The 19,234-nt window shown below is 47.5% G+C and overlaps 1 protein-coding gene across 3 annotated transcripts in view; it reads left to right on the top strand.

The window, feature by feature from the left end:
* The first annotated feature begins 7,202 nt into the window (after positions 1-7,202).
* The window catches only part of ABCA5 (ATP binding cassette subfamily A member 5), a 33,581-nt gene continuing 21,549 nt past the window's right edge, over positions 7,203-19,234 (top strand). Inside the window, exons 1-10 of one of the 3 annotated variants that reach the window (XM_027691583.1) lie at positions 7,203-7,319; positions 11,750-11,889; positions 12,534-12,647; positions 13,507-13,711; positions 14,892-15,050; positions 15,311-15,408; positions 16,029-16,258; positions 17,447-17,588; positions 18,427-18,615; positions 18,928-19,075. In XM_027691583.1, the coding sequence (XP_027547384.1) occupies positions 12,543-12,647; positions 13,507-13,711; positions 14,892-15,050; positions 15,311-15,408; positions 16,029-16,258; positions 17,447-17,588; positions 18,427-18,615; positions 18,928-19,075 (1,276 nt within the window). In that variant the 5' untranslated portion in view covers positions 7,203-7,319; positions 11,750-11,889; positions 12,534-12,542. Of the gene's footprint in view, positions 7,320-8,542; positions 8,653-11,749; positions 11,890-12,533; positions 12,648-13,506; positions 13,712-14,891; positions 15,051-15,310; positions 15,409-16,028; positions 16,259-17,446; positions 17,589-18,426; positions 18,616-18,927; positions 19,076-19,234 lie in introns of those variants that run through there. The other 2 variants (XM_027691581.1, XM_027691584.1) reach the window with 2 other exon arrangements.

Genomic DNA, 19,234 nt, shown 5'->3' with positions numbered 1-19,234 from the left:
CTGTTGTAATCACAGATCACGGGAAACAGAAGCAAAACTTGTGTCCTAACACCTGTGATGCCTCTTTGTGCATCCTTGAACACCAAGACCAGGCTTTTGGGCTCAAATCAGGGTTTTCCCAGGGTGTCACACAGTGTGAAGGTGCTGTGGTGCTGTTGCTCTGAAGCTGTTGTGTATTTTGGGTGACAGCCCTGTGCAGTGCCAAACACAAGTCCTGGTGCCTGGGAAGCGGGATCTTCCAAAAACAACACCTTTCACAAATGAAGAAATCAGGCAGAGGAGCTTGGTGAGCCAACTTCCATGGAGAAGGAGGTGGGATGGGCTCCAGCAGGACCTCTGCAGAAGGACCCAGGGGCTATTTCAGGTCTCTTCAGTTCTGCTTTGTGTTTTGGTTGAGTTATGCTGCTTCCAGCCATCACCTCCCTTTATGGGAATGGGAGCTGTGGGGAAGGAAGGATGTTGTGGGACAAGTGTACCAAGGGTTTGGCTTGGTGTGTCCTGTGGGGGTGACAACAGCTTTTAGAGACAACAGGCAAGGCAATGACATTGTCGAGTGTGATCCCATCCCCTGGGCAGCATCCAGTGAGATTTCCCACTGTTTTTTAGCTGAGGCAGTGGTCAGTCCCCACAGACCATGGGGACAGGCAAATGCCAGCCATTCCCTGATGCTCCCGAGGTGCAGAGGCCTCACACTGAAGCTGAAAATTAAAAATAGTAGGAATAATCACACTGAAGGCTCTGCCTGCTGTGAGGCAGCAGACAAGGCAGGACTCTCTGCTACAAAAGACTGCAGGAAGTTTTCCAACACACGAGGGACCAGCTGGGAAAGGGGATGCTCCCGAAGGATGTCTGGGGAAGGAGCTTGAAGAAAAGCCAAAGCAAACAGAGGGTGCAGATGCCGGGGAGGAGAATTCGGCCGAGGGAGAGAGGAGGTGAGAAACAATGAGCTGTCCTGAGCATGAGCCGCTCATGGGAGCAGAGACCATCTGCTCCTCAGGGGCTGAATGGGTGATATCCTGCATTCCTTTGTTCCCCGGGTTACAGGGAATTGCAGGCTGCAGGCATTTAAAGCCAAACACAGTCCCCGAGAGTTCAGCCACAGCTTACCTTTTGTCTGAATTTCCTCAGTCTCCTCCTCCTCCAGCCCTTAGCTCCCTGCACATTTTTCCACCTCCGAGTAGGTGGATGAAAGCCCAGGAGGACGTCGCAGTTCCCAGAAGTTAAACAAACTCTGCTGCCCCGGGTGGGATGTTGGTAAACAGGGTGGGATGTTTGTAAATTCATTTTTGTAGCTTTAGCTGGAAAGGGGGGGAACTGGGAGAGCATAAAATAACCCAAGAAGTACATGCAGCTCATAAAAGAGGCAGAGGCCAGTGAACAAAAATCACTTTCAGGTTAGTAAAAATAAGGTCTCAGAGACATAAATAAGGCTGGATAACAATGATGGGTCGAGCAGACCCTTCCAGGAGGGGCAAGGGTGATGATGGTGTCTGTTCACCCAAAGAAGAGGGACAGAGGTGGAGGTGGAGAGCCAGGTAGGATTTTTTAAATTTTTAGAAAAATATGAATTCAATGCACAGATGAACCAAAGCAGCCTCATACCTCTGGAAATCATTGACTTGGGGGCTGGGAGAAAAGGTGGTTTTGTATGGCCTGTCTTACATTGCTTGTCCCCCCTTGTGAGCCTTGCAGTCCTGCTCTTGGGGATGGTTTTATCTCTTGCAAAAAGCCTGAAACTCTACCAGATGCATATTATGTGGTCACCTTTTTGCTGTGCTGCTGCACAGAGATGTCCATGCAGAAAACCTGCCACCTCTCTGTCACCTGTTGGGGTTGGGGCTGTCACGAAGGGGCAGAGTCACAACTGCTTTTTTCCTTGGCTGCTGCTGTGGGTTTTAATGCTGCAAATGTTGCTGGGGTTTTTTTTACTGTTTGCATTTCCTCCTCTCTGCACTCCCTGCATCTCTCTCTGTGTACAATAGATTCTCTGTTTACTTTGGTGCAGTAATGGACCCAAATGCATCCTTCAGGCTCCTGGGAGCACTTAGCCCAGACTTCAGTCGCAGCCCTTTTGTGTTTGCTGCATTTGCAGGGCTGGCTCTGGGTCACATCCCCAGCCTGATGCTGTGCCACGGGCTCCCTCTTCACGGCCCTGTGACTGCTCAGCTCTGCCAGGGGCAGCTGGAGGCTTCAATATCTTTTAGGGTCAGATCCATCACCTTTAGTCCCCGTGGTTTTAAGATTTGCAGGCCTCTCGCCAGGCATTGTTTGAATGCCCAGTGATTTCATCTCGAAGACAGGAGCAATAAAGGACATTCAGAGTTTCCTAAATTCTGCCCAGTCATCCATGTCCCGGCCCTTTCACAAGGCTGAGTGCAGTGCCACATGCTGCTCTGAGGGATTTTTAAATTACTCCATCAAGGTTCCTCTGAAGTCAAGGCATCTTTAAATCACATTCAGTACCAGCCAGACCCTGTTTGGGGAGGGATCCTCCCTCCTTCCCAGGAAGGCAAAGGTGGGAGCAGGACCCTAATGAGCCAGAGCTGGAGCCCCCAGCCCCGTGGCATCACTGGGTGACACTGCAGGGGTCACTGGTGGCTGGGTGAGGTTTGGGATCAACGGAGTCCCTCATTCCTGGATGACACAAGCATTTGGGATTTTGGGGGGAGGGCTTCACCTCGGGGCACTGCTCTGCACTTTAGACTTTGTTTCTCTCTGTTTTTCCCCCCCAATTCCTTCCCTCCACCTTTTTTCTTCCAGCAAAATGAGTTGCAGGCTCATTCAACAACACAATTAAGGGTTTAATCACAAACTGCTCCTTGCTCTGGATCCTCACGGACACAGATCCATGTCTGCACATGCTCCTGCACGGGGGGCTTTCTGCAGGAGCCTGGGTCCCACCCAGGGCTGAGCATCTCCAGGAGGGGTCCAAGGGCTCCTCTGTGCCAGAGCAGAGCTGCCCATCAGCTCTCCAGGGCAGGGATGATCTCCATCCCTCAGTGTGGACAACAGCCACCATGAGAGTGGTTTTGTCGAGGTGGTTTAATAAACCTTTGCTATATTTGTATAACTCCTGGGGCAATATGATCTGGAGTTAATTACTGGAGCTGGTTTTCTTTGTGAATACATCTGAGGAGTTTGTCCTTTATGCTCCTGTTTAACACAATTCAAATTTGGGTGGTTTGGTGCAAACATTGGCATCAGGGGGGCTGGGACCTGACACTTGGAGACCTTGGACACTGAAGGGGAAGGTGGCCATGAGCCCTGAGTAGCTTTGCCAGGGGCCTCATCTCTACATGGCAAAATCCCTGCCTGGGATGTGTGTTCCTGGTGATTTTTGGGGTATGAATGCAAAGCTACACAGTGTCCCAGCCAGCCTGAGATTTGGTGGGAGACCACCAGGAAACTCCCAGTACGGAGCATGCAAGGCAAGGAGAAACCTGGATATTTAGGGATAGAAGCTGAGGCTTCACCAGCAGCCAGGGAGAGGAAGGAGGAGGAGGAATCCACTGCAAAAATGTTCTAAAACATGGTGGAATGAGGCTGAGCAGCTCCAAAAGTGAGACTGAGAGCAGCAACGCTAAATAAGGACAGGTAGTGCCTCTGTCTGAAGGGATATTTTTATTGGGATGGCAGCAGGAAACATAATTTTCTTTAGCTGACATGTATATCTGGAGCGTGTTGCAGCACAGAGTCAGCCAGTGTGGTGTTTTTTTAAAGAGGGAAATCATATTTCATAAAACATCCAGAAAAAAAATCACTGGGAAGGGAACACAGCTGGAGGTGGGCAAGTGGCCACTGGCCCAGGGGATGCTGCCATGGACAATGGCAATTCTGATGAAAAATACCTGTTTTCTGGCACGTCCCCATCAGGGTTTGGACATGTTCTCCCCCTCCAAACTCTGCTGGTTCAAAAGAGGCATTTTGGTTTCTGTTTTCCTACAGACATGAGCTATTATTCATGGCCAGAATGAATATATGTTTGTACCCATATGGCTGTAATTACAGTATTCTATGTGCATTCCATACAATGTATATATTGTATATTGTGCATTATACTGCTGGCAAGGCTGTTGTCCAGAGGCTGTTGATTCTTCAGTTTAAAGCCTGTTTTTTTCCAGAGGTTTCACTTCCCGTAAAAGTCTATTCTGGGCTGAAACTCCCTGTGCCAAGTCTTAGGCCAAGATTGAAATTTCTTGTATGAAATTTTATTTTGAGCCGGTTGGAATGTTGTTCCAGAAGGTGGATAAGGGCTCGGAGTGAAGGCTGTGTCTTGTATGGTGTGAGCAAATCTGACTCCTAAAGAACTTAAATTCTGGGTAACCATTTGTAGAGGTGCAAAATGCTGCCATTCTCAGCTGGGTTTTAACCCCTTTCCCTTATAACCAAGGGCAGATTGCTCTTGGTATTGGCCTGTACATGATCATCATGGCCTGGGTTTGAGTATTGGGAAGGTTTTGGTGTCCAGCTGCAGACCTGGAGCAGTAAATGCTGAAGGAAGTTGGGTTTTGCACAGTTTATTTTAGTCCCTTTCTGGCTCCCAGAAAAGGCAGGTCTCTAAATTAGGTGCTCTGAATTACTGCTAAAGGGCTTCCCTGGCAGGGAATCTGGGCTGTAGCGTTAGATGATGCAAATGCATCATCCTTGTGCTTTTCCACAGGTTTATTGATGCAGGCACATGGTTTCCAGTAAATATGCTGTGTATCTCCTCAGCCTGCTGCCTGCATGAGAAAAATAGATCCAAACAGGAGCAGGAGACGGACACAAGTGGGACTCAAGTTGGTTAAAAAGCAGATGGTAAGTCCAAAGGGAAATGTAAAATGATTTGGTTTTCTCTGTGCTTGACCCTGAACGATTTATGTGATTTGGCTCCTGGTTCCCAAAGGGCTCCGCAGAGCTTTGATGAAAAAAGAAACAGTGAAAGAGCAGCTGCTTTACCTGAAGCTTCTGCATCAGTGCACAAAATCATTCCAGCATTCCTGGGCTTCCTGAAAGCTCTCTGCAGACTGGGAAGAGCAGTCAGAGCAGGCTCTTCCCAGCTGTGACAGAAAAGCCAGAGTGGATGGAAGGGTCACATCCACCAAACTGAAACTCGAGAACAGTGTTCCATCTCTGGCCATTTATTTGTTGTCTTGATACTGAGCTTGTTCTCCTCTCTCTGCACAGCACAAGAAAGGATGGGCAGGACCTCCCCTGTTTAATTGCAAGAAACAGCCTGCTCTGATGGAAGCATCTCCCTCCTGCTCTGCTCCACATCCAGGTGCAGCAGGTTTTGCACAGGATGCACAGGGATGCTCCCTGAATTTGGAAATGGTCCTCTGGGATTTTAATGCTTACTTCTTTTTTGTTTTTCTTCTCTTCACTTTTGAAAGGCTGAGTCACACAAAGAAAGAAAAGGAAGAAAGGAAAGAAAGGAAATTCAGTCAGTCATGTTTCCTTTCTGGAGTGTTTTCTTTCTGGATGAATTAATGCATTACCACTGCAGTGCATTGAACTGTGCTTCCATAATATCCTGTTTACTCAATTCCTTAGGTGAGCACCTGTGCACAACTTTCTTTTTCAATGAAAGGAGACCCTTTAAACAGAAAGTGGAAGAAATGGCACAGCCTGGCAGGGAGGAAGTACCATTCTGCATGTGCTGCTGTGGCTTTGGAGCTGCTCCCGATGTGATGCAGAATCCATCAGCCCGAAGTGATGAGGGCTGGAACAAAATGATCTTTAAGGTCTTTTCCAACCCAAACCATTCCATGATTCTGTAATAAATCTTTGCTCAGAAGTGTAATTTGGACGGGTTTGTGGTGCCCACTGCTTGCAAACACACCAACCATCCCAATCTCAGTGCAGATTCCTTTTGGTCTGGAACAAATTACATCACCCTCGGCTTTTTGTGTCTATAAAGGGAGATGATGTTTAAGGCACCTGAGCACGCAGGGCTGTTGTAAAACTGAATTAAGTGGTGGTTTTAATGTGCTTTGAAGATGAAAAGCATCACAGTGCTTTAGGTGCTAATTGCTCTCTGGAGCTTCTCTCCCCGTGCTGCAGGTTGGATTTGACTCTCAGGTGCTGTGGTTGGTGGTTCTCTGGCTGCAGCAGCACCCAGGGCCGGGGGTGTCCCACCCATCTGACAGTAAAACACCTTTTAGGGGATGTCATCCTCCCATATGACACAGCCTGATGGCCACAGCCCCTTCAAAACCCTTCCCCTGCTCTGTGAGGACCTTCCACATTTCCTGGCCAGGAACTGTGCTGGGGGGTCCTTGCTGCAGATCCTGAGCTCTGAGCTCTTCCCTGCAGGGACAGAGCTTGAGGTGAGTAAAGCTGTGAACCTCTTAGGGAGGAGTTGTTGGGCTAAAATACCCTAAACTCCAAGGAGTTCCAAACTTGGCAAAATCATGGAATGGTTTGGGTTGGAAGGGACCTTGGAGACCACCTTGTTCCCACTCCCTGGAATGGTCAGGGACACCTTCCACTAGACCAGAAAGAAGTAGAATATGAATATGAGCACTTAAAACTTTTGAAGTATAAACAGAGACCACAACAAACATCAAAGTGACCAGAAGAATTCAGCCCCAGACAGGCTTCTATTCTGTGTAATGCTTGATGGATGAAGATAAGAAGTTTTGGTTTGTTTTTTTTTTTTAATTGAAGTTCTAGTTATGTCATTGTATTTATTCAGTATTCATAAGGCAAAACTGAAGGGCATTATTTAATTAGAGGGTTAACTGATTCTCTTTGTTGAGGTGGAAACAAATGGTGGAAGAAAAAAAAAAAAGGAAGTTTCCATGAGATTTGTGCTGCTGTGGGGCTGCAGCACAGGGTGCTTGTGCCCAATGGGGGTTCTGGGACCAGGCTGGGGCTTGAATCCTGGATATTCCCAGGTGAAGATGAGCATGGCTGTGATCCCTACCCCTGCAAACAGTGCTTCTCACTTCAAACCGTGCCGTGAGACTCCATTCTTCTTTCCAGACGAGGACACGGTCTCCTGACTGTTTCCAAGGAAAAACGTGGATTCCATACTGCGGTTGCAGAGCTGTGCATCAGCACGGCCGGGCGTGACGCTCGCGCGGCTCCTCAGGTGCACAAAACAACGCGGACAAGGAATTCCAAACCCTCCTCCATCCTCCGCAGGGACCCAGAGCGCTCGGTCCGAGGCAGACGGTGTTTTCCCGAGCGCTGGATGCAGCGTCTCTGCGGCAGAACCCGGGATGCTCGGAGGCACCGCCGGGTTTGATGTTCGGCTCAGCCTTTCCCAGCGGCTCGCAGGAGGCGTTTTAGGAAAAACGAGCACGTCGGATTGCGCTCCCGGCGACGGGAACAGGGTGATTAACATCGCAGCGGGTTTGATCACATCCCAATGTCAGCAAAAGGATGGTCACGGACTCAGGCCCGTCCGGAGGGGGACAGGGACGCTGGCCGGAGGGGGAATAACTCGGTGGGAACCAGCAGCCGCCCGTAAATGACAGGAATTCGGCGTTTGTATTCAGGGCAGCGTTTTCAATGTTTTAATTATGTTTTTGGGTAATGCAATAAAATCCTGGCGACCTCCTGGATGCAGGCAGGAGACGGCAGCACTGGACGGAGGGAGGTGGCTCCCACCCAGCCTTAAATCCCTGAGCCCCTGGGACTATTTTCCAGCCCCTTTCCTCTGCTCCTCAGCGAGGTTGTGCTGGGAGGCAGAGTGGGGGTGTCCCTGTCCTGTCTCCAGACAGGAAGGGGTCTCGGGGAGGGGGGGTCTCCCGGAGGATGGGGTCTCCGAGAGGGGAAATCCCTGGGAGGAGGGAGTCCTTGGAAGGTAAGGTCACTTGGAGGATGGGGTACCTGGCAAGGTGGGTCCCGGGTCCCTGGGATGGGGGGTCCCCGGGAAAGGGATGCTCAGGAGGGATGGGGTCATCCGGAGAAGGGGGTCCCCGGGAGAAGAGAGACCTCGGGAGGGGTGGTCACCCATTGGATGGGGTCACCGGGATGGGGGGACCGCGAGAGAGGTGGTCACCTGGAGAATGGAGTCCCCGAGAGGAGAGTCCTTGGAAAACGGGGGTCACCCGGAGGACGGGGTCCCTGGGAGGGGAGTCCTCAGGAGGGGAGGGATCCTCGGGCGTGGAGAGTGGGTCACTCGGAGGATGGGGTGCTCGGTAGGGGGGTCCCCGGGTGGAAAAGGGGGTCCCGGGAGCGGAGGTATCCCCGGGAGGGGAGGAAGGTCACCAGGAGGGAGGGGGATGTCCCGGCACTACCGATGGACACGGCAGCCCTGCCCGGGTGCCGCGGGGATGCGGGGCCGGGGCGGAGGATGGGGAGCCTTGCTCCATCCCGCTCCATCCCGTTCCATCCCGTTCCATCCCGCTCCGCTCCGCCCCGGGACAGCGGTCCAGCCCCTCGGAGCGCCGGGCGGAGCGGACGGGGGGTACCCAGGGGTACCAGAGGTAAGGGGAGATACCACAGGGTACCAAGAGTCTGCCGACCCCGCTCCGCTGCGGAGGAAGGCGGGACCGGGGCGGGGGGAACGGCCCCGCCCGGGGTGGGTCAAACGGGAAGGGGAAGGAGCGGAGAGGAAGAGGAGGAGTTGGGCTGCACCTGAAATGCGCGTCATTACTCCGGAGTACGGGCTGGGTTGGTGAGGGCTGTCCGTGCTGAGGTTCCGTGGCTGCGCGAAAAATGGTGAGAAAACCACGTTTAAAGGGGTTTGGGCTGGGGAAAAAAAAGGGAGAAATGGAAATCCGAATGAGCGTCCTCCCCCCGAGACCTGGGAGGGCCCCCGGAGGCGGCGGGCTGGGGCGCGGCAGGGATGCAGGAGGATGCTCGGGGATGCAGGAGGATGCTCGGGGATGCAGGAGGATGCTCGGGGATGCTGCGGGACCGGGAGCTGGGCTGAAACAGCCCGGCCTGGCTCTGCTCCGTGTCATTCCTTGACCCCGCAGTGGAACGAGGATGAGTTTGGAGGGAAGAGGTTTGCGGTTGCGGGGCTCCAAGCACGGCTGGGCTTCCCCTTGGGGGTCAGATAAGGCAGAAAATTCAGCCCGTTTTTAGAGATCCATAAATAGAGCATCTCGCTTTATTATTGTGTATTATTATATTCGCAATTTAAATAATTGAAGAGCAGTAAAGAGCACATCAGAGTTTTGCTTAAGTACCATTTCAGCTGCCGTCTTCTTGCAGCAAGATCAATAATCTTATTTTCTGACCCTTCTGCAGGTGTTGTTCACTGATAAGTTATTTTTTCCTCAAGCCACGGCTCAATTAGCTGAGGCTCTCACCCTCCTTGTTTGGTTTTCTTTCGGTTTTCCTTTTTTTCTTTTTTTAGCTTAAAAGACAAAGAAAACATGATGTGCAGCACTAAGTCATCATCTGACCTTTAAAGACCGTTGCCAGGCTGAGTCTGGGGAAGGGAGGGGAGCTTTCCCAAGTATCAGCTGAGCATTATTTAAGAAGCATTGGCATCTCCCGTGTGGAATTAAAGCCCAAACCCAGTCATTTCCTTGAGATTGCTTTGATCGAGATGCCCACAAGCAGTTGTGTGTCACCTGCTTCCCTTGTCAGTGCAAATCATAAGTCTCTGCTTAAATTGGGGGAGCATTTCATAGGTTCAGAGTGTTTTCATTTTGTCCAGAATTATTCAATTAAATGCCTTGGCAGCTTTTTCTGCTCAGCCTACATGCTCATTTTCTTCATCTGGAGTTTCACGGAGGATTTGGGGTTGTTTTTTTTATCCCAAATACAGTTTTTTGCCGTGTAAGCGATGCTTCTTCAGTGTCCATCATCATGTAGCTTCAGTTGCTTACGTGGAGGTGGCATGTGTAGTATGAAAAGTTAATTAACATTCTTAAAATGACCCTTCCTCCAACCTAGGTGATGTAAATTAAAGCGTGGCAGCGTTCCAGTGAAGATGTGGGAGTGTTTTGGTTTTTATAAGCGGAATTAAAATAATTAGAGAAACAGTAACTGGCACCGGTGGTTGAATGTGATTAAATCATCTTGGCCAAATTTTAGATTTCATTAAAACAGAGCAGTGTGGCTGAGGGAAGGGGTTGCTGTGTCAGACCATCGGGCTTCTTTTCTAATAAGTGCTTTTGAAATGTGCTCCTGAGAGCAAACAGTGGCAGTCCCTCCACTTGGAGGACGTGCTGTGAGCAGAGGGGAGAAAGACAGTGTTTTTTATGACCTGTAAGCAATAACTGCTGCTTTTGATTATTTTTAAAACACTCTGCTGTCAGTGTGAAGCGTTCCTTCCTCGAAAATATCCGGAGGAGTTGTACTCATTTTTCCTGCAGGACTTAGTTACTATCACGAGTTGTAGCTTAAGCATTTTGTGGTTGGATTTTTCCTTTTTTTTTTTTTTTTTAAGCGAAATATTATTTTTTTTCCCTTTAAATTTTATTTTCACGTTTGAAGTAGATTTGGTGTGACTCTAAGGGCAGCACTCCGGGCTGGAGGTGGGATTCCTTCCCAGGGCTTCTCTTTCAGTGGTGAGCAGCTGTGGCCCACGTGGGTCCTCGTGCTGCCGGGGGGTCACTGCTCCCTGGAGGACCCCAAAACGCATCAGGGGAGCTGGGAGCGGGGGGGTTTGGTCCCTTTTAGCCCCTCTCTCCTCCCTCCTGCACTCAGACACAGGCTCTCAGTGCTGTCTCTGTAAGGTGTTTGTGTGTTTGAAGTTCTCCCAGCTCAGTTTGGCAGGGCTGACATCTGAGCAACCTCCAGTGAGATGCTGTCTGGGCTCCAAAAATAGATTTCCGTATTAAAATACAGCCAGGGCAGGAAGTTTGAGCCATGTGGTGTCTAACAGATAACACAGAAACCAGGTCCTGCTGTTGCCAAATACCTCCAAAATCATTGGGATAAATAGAGTCTCTAACACTGTCTTTTTAGTGTTAGAAAGCAAGGCATTATTTTTGTTTTCAGTGCTGGGCGTGTACGTGGCCAACAAAACTCCTGCCTCCACACAGACACCAACACATCACTTTTTCACCTATTTGTACATTTTTAGCAAACAAAGAAATTAATATTCATTGGTTCTTAATTACAGAATTCTCTTTCATTAGTTAGTATTCTGCCTTCTATTGGTTATTAATTTCTCAATTTCTGTTCTAATTAAGGCCACATTTGTGGTCTTTTTGGTATCTTTTTCCCCAGTAGGGACTTCCAACACTTACACTGAATTCTTTGTTAGTTCTTTCATCTTCTGATTTCTGCAAAAGGACCTTGTAGGTCATAAATCCGTGTCCCAAATGTCCAATTTCAACAATGCATCTTTCTCTCTCCCGGGCTTTGTCCATTGAAGCATATCAAGGTTAACTTTAGCAAAACTTAAGAGTTTTAGTACTTTTCCCAAGCTGTGTCCTCACAGAAGTCGCTCATGACAACTTTCTGCTGTGTGCTGGCTAGAAGTGATTTAAGGCCTAACATGCAACCTGTGATTAATTAAAGCAACTGACCGATAGGTTAATTAGGCTCATTAAAAAGTTAGAAAAGCGATGTCATTTCCAACCACTGCTGCAGAGCTGCCGGGAGTACTCGGGCACCAGGAACATCAGCCCGCCTCTGGAATGAGTGTTGGTAGCTGCAAAGCCTGGAATATGGATGAATTCCTAAAATCTGCACTGAGTTTTGGCCGAAGAGCCGAGGAGTGACTCAGTTGTGGGGTCACACAGACTGGGGGGGTGCGGGTGGGGTTGGAAGGGTGGCGGCCGCGGCCGCGGGGCTGTGCCGGTGCTCTGCTGTCCCTGCCCGGGCAGCTCACGGTTGTTTTTCACCTTCACAGATGAAATATTCCAACATCCGCAGGTGAGGAAGCAGCGGGAGATGCGGATTGACCCATAACTCCAAACCTGAGGCAGCAAAAGCGGTGGCAAAACCGCGGAGAGAAACCTTCCGGGCCCCCAACCCGCCGCCCATCAGCGGGTACGTGCAGGCCGCTGTCTCCCCCAAAAGCCTTTTTTAATTGGATTTAAGCATTTTCCCCTTTCCAGAAGGTCTCCCTGGGCTCTCCTGTGCTGTGCAGCCGGGCTAATGAAAAGGTTAAAGTGTAATGGGAAGGGAACTAAGCGGTGCTGGACGCGCTCCAGGATGGAAGGGGGTTACTCACGGTAAATTGAACAGCTCGCCCGGGGTGAGCTGGCTCTGGCTCTCGGATGCATCGCCCTGGCTGGATGCCCTCGTCTCCTGCCATGGATGCTGGAATTCTGCTCCCGGAGAAACGCTTGGGTTTGTAGTTTATGTGGAAAAAAACAAGCCCAGGTTAGGTCAAGTCTGGCGAGGTCGCCTAGAGCTGGTCCTGCCCTTGGTTGGCTCAGGGGCATTCCCAAGGCGTCTTCTGCCTGGATTCCCAGCTGGATTCCCCGGCTCTAAAGGAGCATCACTGATTTCTCCATGTAACAGACACCCAGCATATGTATCAGGAGGCATTTGAAATAGGAAAAAACTGAAAATAAAACGCTTCTACGAAAATGTAAAAATAGGAGGCGCCGAAAGCTGCGACCGCCCAGCTTTGGATTTTTAAATTGTATTGTCACTTAATATTGATTTGTTTGCTTTTTCCAAACTAGTCTTGAAAAATGGCACCAGCTGCTCCCAGAGAAGCAGGAGTATGGAGACAAACCCGAGCTCTCCTGTTCAAGAACTGTCTTATTAAGGGAAGGACTAAGAAAAGCAGTGTCCAGGTAAGGGGGGAGTCCTTGGGTCCTGCTGCTGGTGCATCCACAGTTATTCTGTGCTTAAATAACTCCCAAATCAGACACAACACTTGGTTTTATTGTGATATTTACAAAGCTTCGTGGTCTGCATTGAATTTTGGGTTGAAACAGGCTTTTTTTTGAAGATGTTTTGTGATCCTTTGGTTGAAGATGTATCCTAATGTGTAAGGCTTTATACAGGAAAAATAAAATTATAGATACAGACAATATAGAAATATTAGTTAATGTGTTAATAACTAGTTAACCTATTAATACTATACATACTGTTGTATATATCTATACATATTTATAACATAATATAATTAATAGTAATTAAAATGTCCTTGAATATTGCCATCTTAGTGCACCTTGACAAGCATTTGCACCTGTAATTACACAGAATAGCAGGGTGAGACCTCCCCAAAAGATTTTTACCTTTTCTAACAGTTCAGCCCTGTGTGTGGGTGGTGTGATGGTACTTGAGGATGAATTTTGAGGAGAAGAAGAGACTGTGCAGTGCTTGGCTGGGCTCATTTAGTGGTTCACAGCTTGTGTTTTGCCTCTTCCCAAAGAGCACGAGTTTGCAGATGTTTAAAACTTGTAGAATTGTCCCTTTGGGCCTTAAAATGGCTTCTTAGGTTACTAATGCAGGCGATTAAAATCCTGCCTCAGCGCCAGGGAAGGATTTGGCATTAAAGTTGCTGTTGCATTGAAAACATCCAGGGAATTTCACAGTCGAGAAACTGAGCTCATGATCCCTCCTTTGAGCTTTGTGCAGGAGAAACCTGGGGAAGGTTTTATTTCCACGACTGCCCTTTGAAATGCTCATTTTTTGTCCTTTGTGCAGGAGGTCCTTTTCCCCCTGTTTTTCCTGTTTTGGCTCATCCTGATGAGCATGATGCACCCACACAGGAAGTACGACGAGGTGCCCAACGCCAACCTGGACACCCTGGAAACCTCCCAGCTGCTGAACTTCGTCATTGGGTACACGCCACCCACCCGGATGGCACGAGAAATCATGAAGAAAGTGGCCTCTGATAACTTTGAGGATGGTATTCACACCCTAAACGTTGCATTTTTCTCCCTAAATCCCGCTCTGTGACTTGTGTTTGGAGAGGGAGCTCACAGGTGCTGCTAGTAGGAAAAATCCATTTATTTTCCATCTGAGTGAAGGCTTTGGTGGTTTTTTTTTTTGTTGTTGTTGTTTTTCCTTGGGTGACAAATGTTCTGGCACTGCCATCTTGAAGTGATTCCCATTCTGCTGGTGCAGCCAAAGTGTTCTGTGGCTGCAGGGAAAGGTTTGGATACAAAAAACCCCTGAGCAGCTCTAGGGCTGATTGACACCTGTCCTGTCACACCCTGGGGCAAAGTCAGGAGGTGGTGCTGTCCCAGGTTGTGTTTTCTATCCTGGTGTCACTATGAAAACAGTATTTTTAATTTTTTTAAAATGCTTTTTCTCATTAACACTTTGTCACCTTTTCTCCTGAAAGCAATTTTCCTTTTCTTTTGCCTTTTTTTCCCCCCTGATTGGGTTTTTTCCCCCTGTTTGTTTTTTCCTCTTTTTCTCCTTGTTTGGTTTTTTCCACACTTGTTTGGGTTTTCCTGTTTATTATTTTTCTTCCATTTGTTTGTGCTTTCCTTGTTTGTTTTTCCTGGGTTTTGTTTATTTCCCCCATTTGTTTGGGTTCTTTCCTATTTGTTTTTCCATTCGTTTGGATTTTTCTATTTGTTTGGGTTTTTAATTTCTCTGTGTTTTTCTATTTGTTTGGGTTTTTCTCCTTGTTTTTTTTTCCTATTTTTTTCTTCTATTTCTTTTTTTTTTCTCCAGTGCTCTACCTGCACACCTCACACATATAACAGGAACTTATCTCTCCAAACCCACTGATGTATTTTTAATTTGATATCTTTGATTCTCCTCTTTGTGTTCCTCCTGCTTCAGAGGAACCTGGCCTTGGACACTTCCAGGGATTGAGCATCCACAGCTTCTCTGGGCAACCTGTGCCAGGGCCTCCCCACCCTCACAGGGAAGAATTCTTCCTAAAATCTATTCTAAACCTACTCCCTGTCAGTTTGAAGCCATTCCCCCTTGTCCTTTCATACATATATACATTTATATATCTCCAAACTCAAGTGATTAATGATTAACACGATACTTTAAAACTGTTGCACATTTTTTTTCTCCCTGCTGTGCCAATACCTAAATCAACATGATAATTTCTTAATATCTCTCAGGCATCATCACTGAGGAGTACTTAAGTGAGGAGGAGCTGCAAGAGGCCAGTGCTGTCAAACCCTCCAACTTCGTGGGGGTCGTGTTCAAGGATTCCATGTCCTACCAGCTGAGGTTCCACGACTCCATTGCCATGTCCTCCATTTATACGGAATCCAGAGGTAAATGTGAGCTCTCTCACACGTGCTCTGCAGGGGGATAAACTGGAAAATCATTTTCTATTTTTGTTTTCAGGCCTGGTGTTGCATATATTGATTTATGGAGGTTGTTTGCAGCACTGTCGGGGATGGCCTCGAGCTGCGCTGGGGACAGGGCAGGTGTAGCTCTGGTTTTTGGCATTTTAACACAGAGCCAGGGAATCTTAGAGTGGCCTGGGCTGAAGGGGACTTTATGGATCATCATTCCCTGCTTTATTCTGCAGCCAGCTGCTCCAACCTGGGGAAGGGCTGTGAGTCAGTGACCTACTGGAGCTCGGGATTCACGGCGCTCCAGGCCTGTATTGATGCTGCCATTATACAGGTAACTCTGGAAAAAAACATCATAAACCCAGGGAAGGTCAGCTCCAGGGGCTGCCTTGGCTCTGGTTGCTTGTCTGATGTTGGCTGTTAGTTGTGGGAAAGGCCATATCAGAAGTCATCTGGACCCTGATGAGAAGGCAGAATGTTTTGGCTGTGCTTTGCTGTATTTTGTGTGAAATTGTTCTCGTTGGGCTGAATAATGTGGATGTTTGTCTCTAACTGCATCCAAATGAGCCTGAACACCCATCACAGCAGTCCTCAAAACACAAAGGCTCACAGTGCTCACCCCAAAATGCCATTTCAGGTGCTGTCCTAAAAGGGCTGCAGAATTTGCCTTGTTTTGGTGTCAGTGTTGATCAGCAATTTTTCCCAGTTCCCCTCCCCTCATCCCACTCAAGGTGAGAGCAAATTTCATCTTTTCAAGGGCTAGAAATCTCACATTTGCTAATTTTGTCTCCAGGTGTTCAGATATTCTCTGGGTTTTCTGCTTTTGGATTGGGATTTGGGGTCTTCAGATCCCTCCCTGCCAGCGGGGATGGGGATGGAGCTGAGCTGGAGTCTGGGATGGGGCTGAAAAATCAGGAGCAATCCCAAAATAACTCTTCCTTCTCTCCCCTTCAGCTGAAGACGAATCAGTCGGTTTGGGAACAGCTTGAACTGACGAGAGCAGTGGTTATGGGAGAGGCTGCTGTGGTGGAAATAGATAATTTCCCCCGTGCAATCATTTTAATTTACCTGGTGATCGCCTTCTCCCCGTTTGGGTATTATTTGGCAATTCATATTGTGGCAGAAAAGGAGAGGAAGTTGAAGGAATTCCTGAAGATATTGGGACTCCATGACACTGCCTTCTGGTATGGGAGTGTTTAGTATAACTTGTTCTTTATAAAAGAATTATAGATATATATAAAGAATTATTTTTAAAAAAAACACTTTCTAGGAAAACTCTTCCATCCTTCATTTTTGAAATTGTTTTCAGTCTGATTAACTGAAAACAACCAGAAAGGGAAATATTCTGTAAAATCAAACGTAGAGGCACTTGCAGTATCATGAAAATATGAATATTTTAGTAAGTAAACACCAGAGTAATACTGTTGCATTTATGCATGTAAAGCTGTGCCAGACTTAGAGGGATCAAATCTGATGATGTGTGAGATTTTTATGTAGGTTTTTCATTCTCTTCTAAATATTTTTGGCTCAGTACCTCCTTTCCTAGAGGCTCAAGAGGTAACCTGCAGTCTGTTCAGAGCTTAGCAGCAGTTTCCCTGACACGTAATTAAATGAATCCAACTCTGTAATTTTAAAAAGACAGAGTAGTCGAAGCAACAGGTTTTAATTTGTTTCCTTACTGCCATGGAAATTGTCCTGTGCAATACAATGTTTTATTTTTTCCCCACATGAGAGGATGTGCTAATTTGAAATCACTGATAGCTGAAGAGATAAAACCAGATCTGGCTTTGCCCTTTCCTGCAGTGTTCTCACATCTGTCCCCACTGCACCGAAACAGCCACCTGGGCTTGTTGGAATTATTTCTTTTTTTCTCTACTTCTGAGGAAATGTGTCATTTTTTTACTACCTGTACACAAACCACCCTTGCTTCCTGAGGTCAGAGTTGCTGACAGGCTCACAGCTCTGCTTTTCAGAAGGAAAGGATTTTATTACCCTGCCCGGTGACTGGAATGACTAGTGGATTAAATTTTAAATAGAATTTCTTGAATTATTGAAACCTACGACTCTGTTACTCTCTTTTGGTTATACCAGGGAATTAACTATGCAAGTTTTAAAAAAAAATAAATAATAGTGAATCATCTAATTGTGTGTCTTTAGCTGCTGTGGGTATCTGTGTGCGCTCTAGTGCCAAGAACAATTCCAGGGGTGTTTACAAGAGCTCTTTTATTTGGGGGCTCTTGTTTTGTTCCAAGCTTGGCCTTTGGTGCAGCTGTCTGGAATATTAAAGAATGGTGGGTTTAGCTATTTGTGTGGCCTGTTCAGGCTGGGGATTCATTGCCTGGTTTCTGTTCTTTCCCCCCTTTTGTTCCTAGGCTTTCCTGGGTGCTGCTCTACGTGAGCCTGATTTTTGTCATGTCCATTCTCATGGCAGTGATCGCCACAGCCTCCTCCCTCTTTCCCCAGAGCAGTGCCTTTGTGATATTTCTCCTTTTTTTCCTGTATGGAGTCTCCTCAGTAAGTATTCCTGGTCTTGTTGAATTCAGCCACCCCATCCCTGTGGGTTTTGTTCCCTTCCCACCTGATCTTGTTCTCTCTCCTAAAGCATTTGGGACAAGTGTTGCTTCTGTAGGACCAAAGAGTGCTGGGGGTCTGACCTGTCCCATCTCCTTCCTTGGCTCTTCTCCAGTTCAGGATGTTCTGCAGGTGTCACCCATCACTGTGGGAAAGACATTTCCCTACTGAAATATCTGGGTTTATAATAATCAGTCTTTGAACTGAAAACACTGTACAGAACCATTTTGCAGTCCCAACCCACATCCTTTTCAAAACATTTGTTGTTACTATATAGTGTAATGCTAAAACCCTAATTAAAGCTCAGAGAACTATATTAGAATATATTATAAATGTATTTATGTAGCTTGTCTGGGTTTATAAGCAGCCAGTGCCCAAGTAGGTATTTGTTTGCTGTCACTGGCAGAAGGGACACTCACCAGGGTGGAGGTGCACACTCAGCTCTATAAAAGCAAAATTAGGAGCCATCATTATTTTCTGTGCTCTGTCTCCTGGCATCTCTGGGGAATCTGTCAATCCTGATGCTCTGGAGGGATATAAAAGCTGTGTAGGTGTGGCACTTAAGGACATGTTTCAGTGGTGGCCTTGGCAGTGCTGGGGAAGCTGTTGGACTCTGATCTGAAAGCTCTTTTCCACACAAAATGATTCCATGATTTTGTGAATCAGTTGTGACTATACCAGGAAAACAATATCAGAGGCAAAATGGCATTTCACCTTAGTTTTTCTATACCTGTATTATTAGTTTTAAAACAGCACCTTCCTCTCTGTTTTTTGCCCTCAGGTTTTCTTCGCCCTCATGTTGACACCTCTATTTAAAAAGTCAAAGCACGTGGGCATAGTGGAGTTCTTGGCCACGCTGGCTTTTGGCTTTGTGGGCCTTAACATCGTCCTGCTGGAGGATTTCCCCAAATCTTTCGTGTGGTTTCTCAGCCCTTTGTGTCAGTGCAGCTTCTTGATCGGTGTCGCGCAGGTAAAGAACCACCAGCTCCTCATCACCCCCTTGTCATGGATCATTTTCAAATAGATCTTGATGGAGATACTCTTAAACAGTTATTTTATTTCTAATAAACTGATGATGGTGGGGGAAAATGCCTGTTTTAATAACTTCCCCTGGGAGTTTGATATCAAGCCCCATCAAGGATCTGTTATTCTTGGGGTTTGTTGCTGTGATCTCTGTCACTTCCTCATTATTTTTGTTTCTTTTGCCAAGTTTTGCACTGTGCTGTCCTGTCTTTCAGGCTGGCCCAGTGCTGGTGTGTAACATTTCCCTCTCCCTGTGCAGGTCATGCATCTGGAAGATTATGAAGATGGGGCAACATTTGCAAATATAAATGATGGTCCTTACCCGCTCTGTATCTCTCTTATTTTGTTGGTGCTGGACAGCATCTTTTACCTGCTTGTAGCTGTGTACCTTGACCAGGTTATCCCAGGTATGTTCCCAAGAGCTGAACTGTGCAAGGATCACCAATTCCTGCAGTCCTGAGCCCCCCCCCAGTTTGGTGGCATCTCTCCCTTAAATTCAGCTGTGGAGAAAGGAGGTGATGCTGTTTGCAGATAGATTTTTATGCTGTGACTCAGAATACTTTCAG

This window comes from Neopelma chrysocephalum, unplaced genomic scaffold (assembly GCF_003984885.1).
Source record: "Neopelma chrysocephalum unplaced genomic scaffold, ASM398488v2 Primary Assembly neopelma1_84, whole genome shotgun sequence".
In the NCBI taxonomy this organism is placed as follows: domain Eukaryota; kingdom Metazoa; phylum Chordata; class Aves; order Passeriformes; family Pipridae; genus Neopelma; species Neopelma chrysocephalum.
This window is presented reverse-complemented; position numbering and strand designations above follow the sequence as displayed.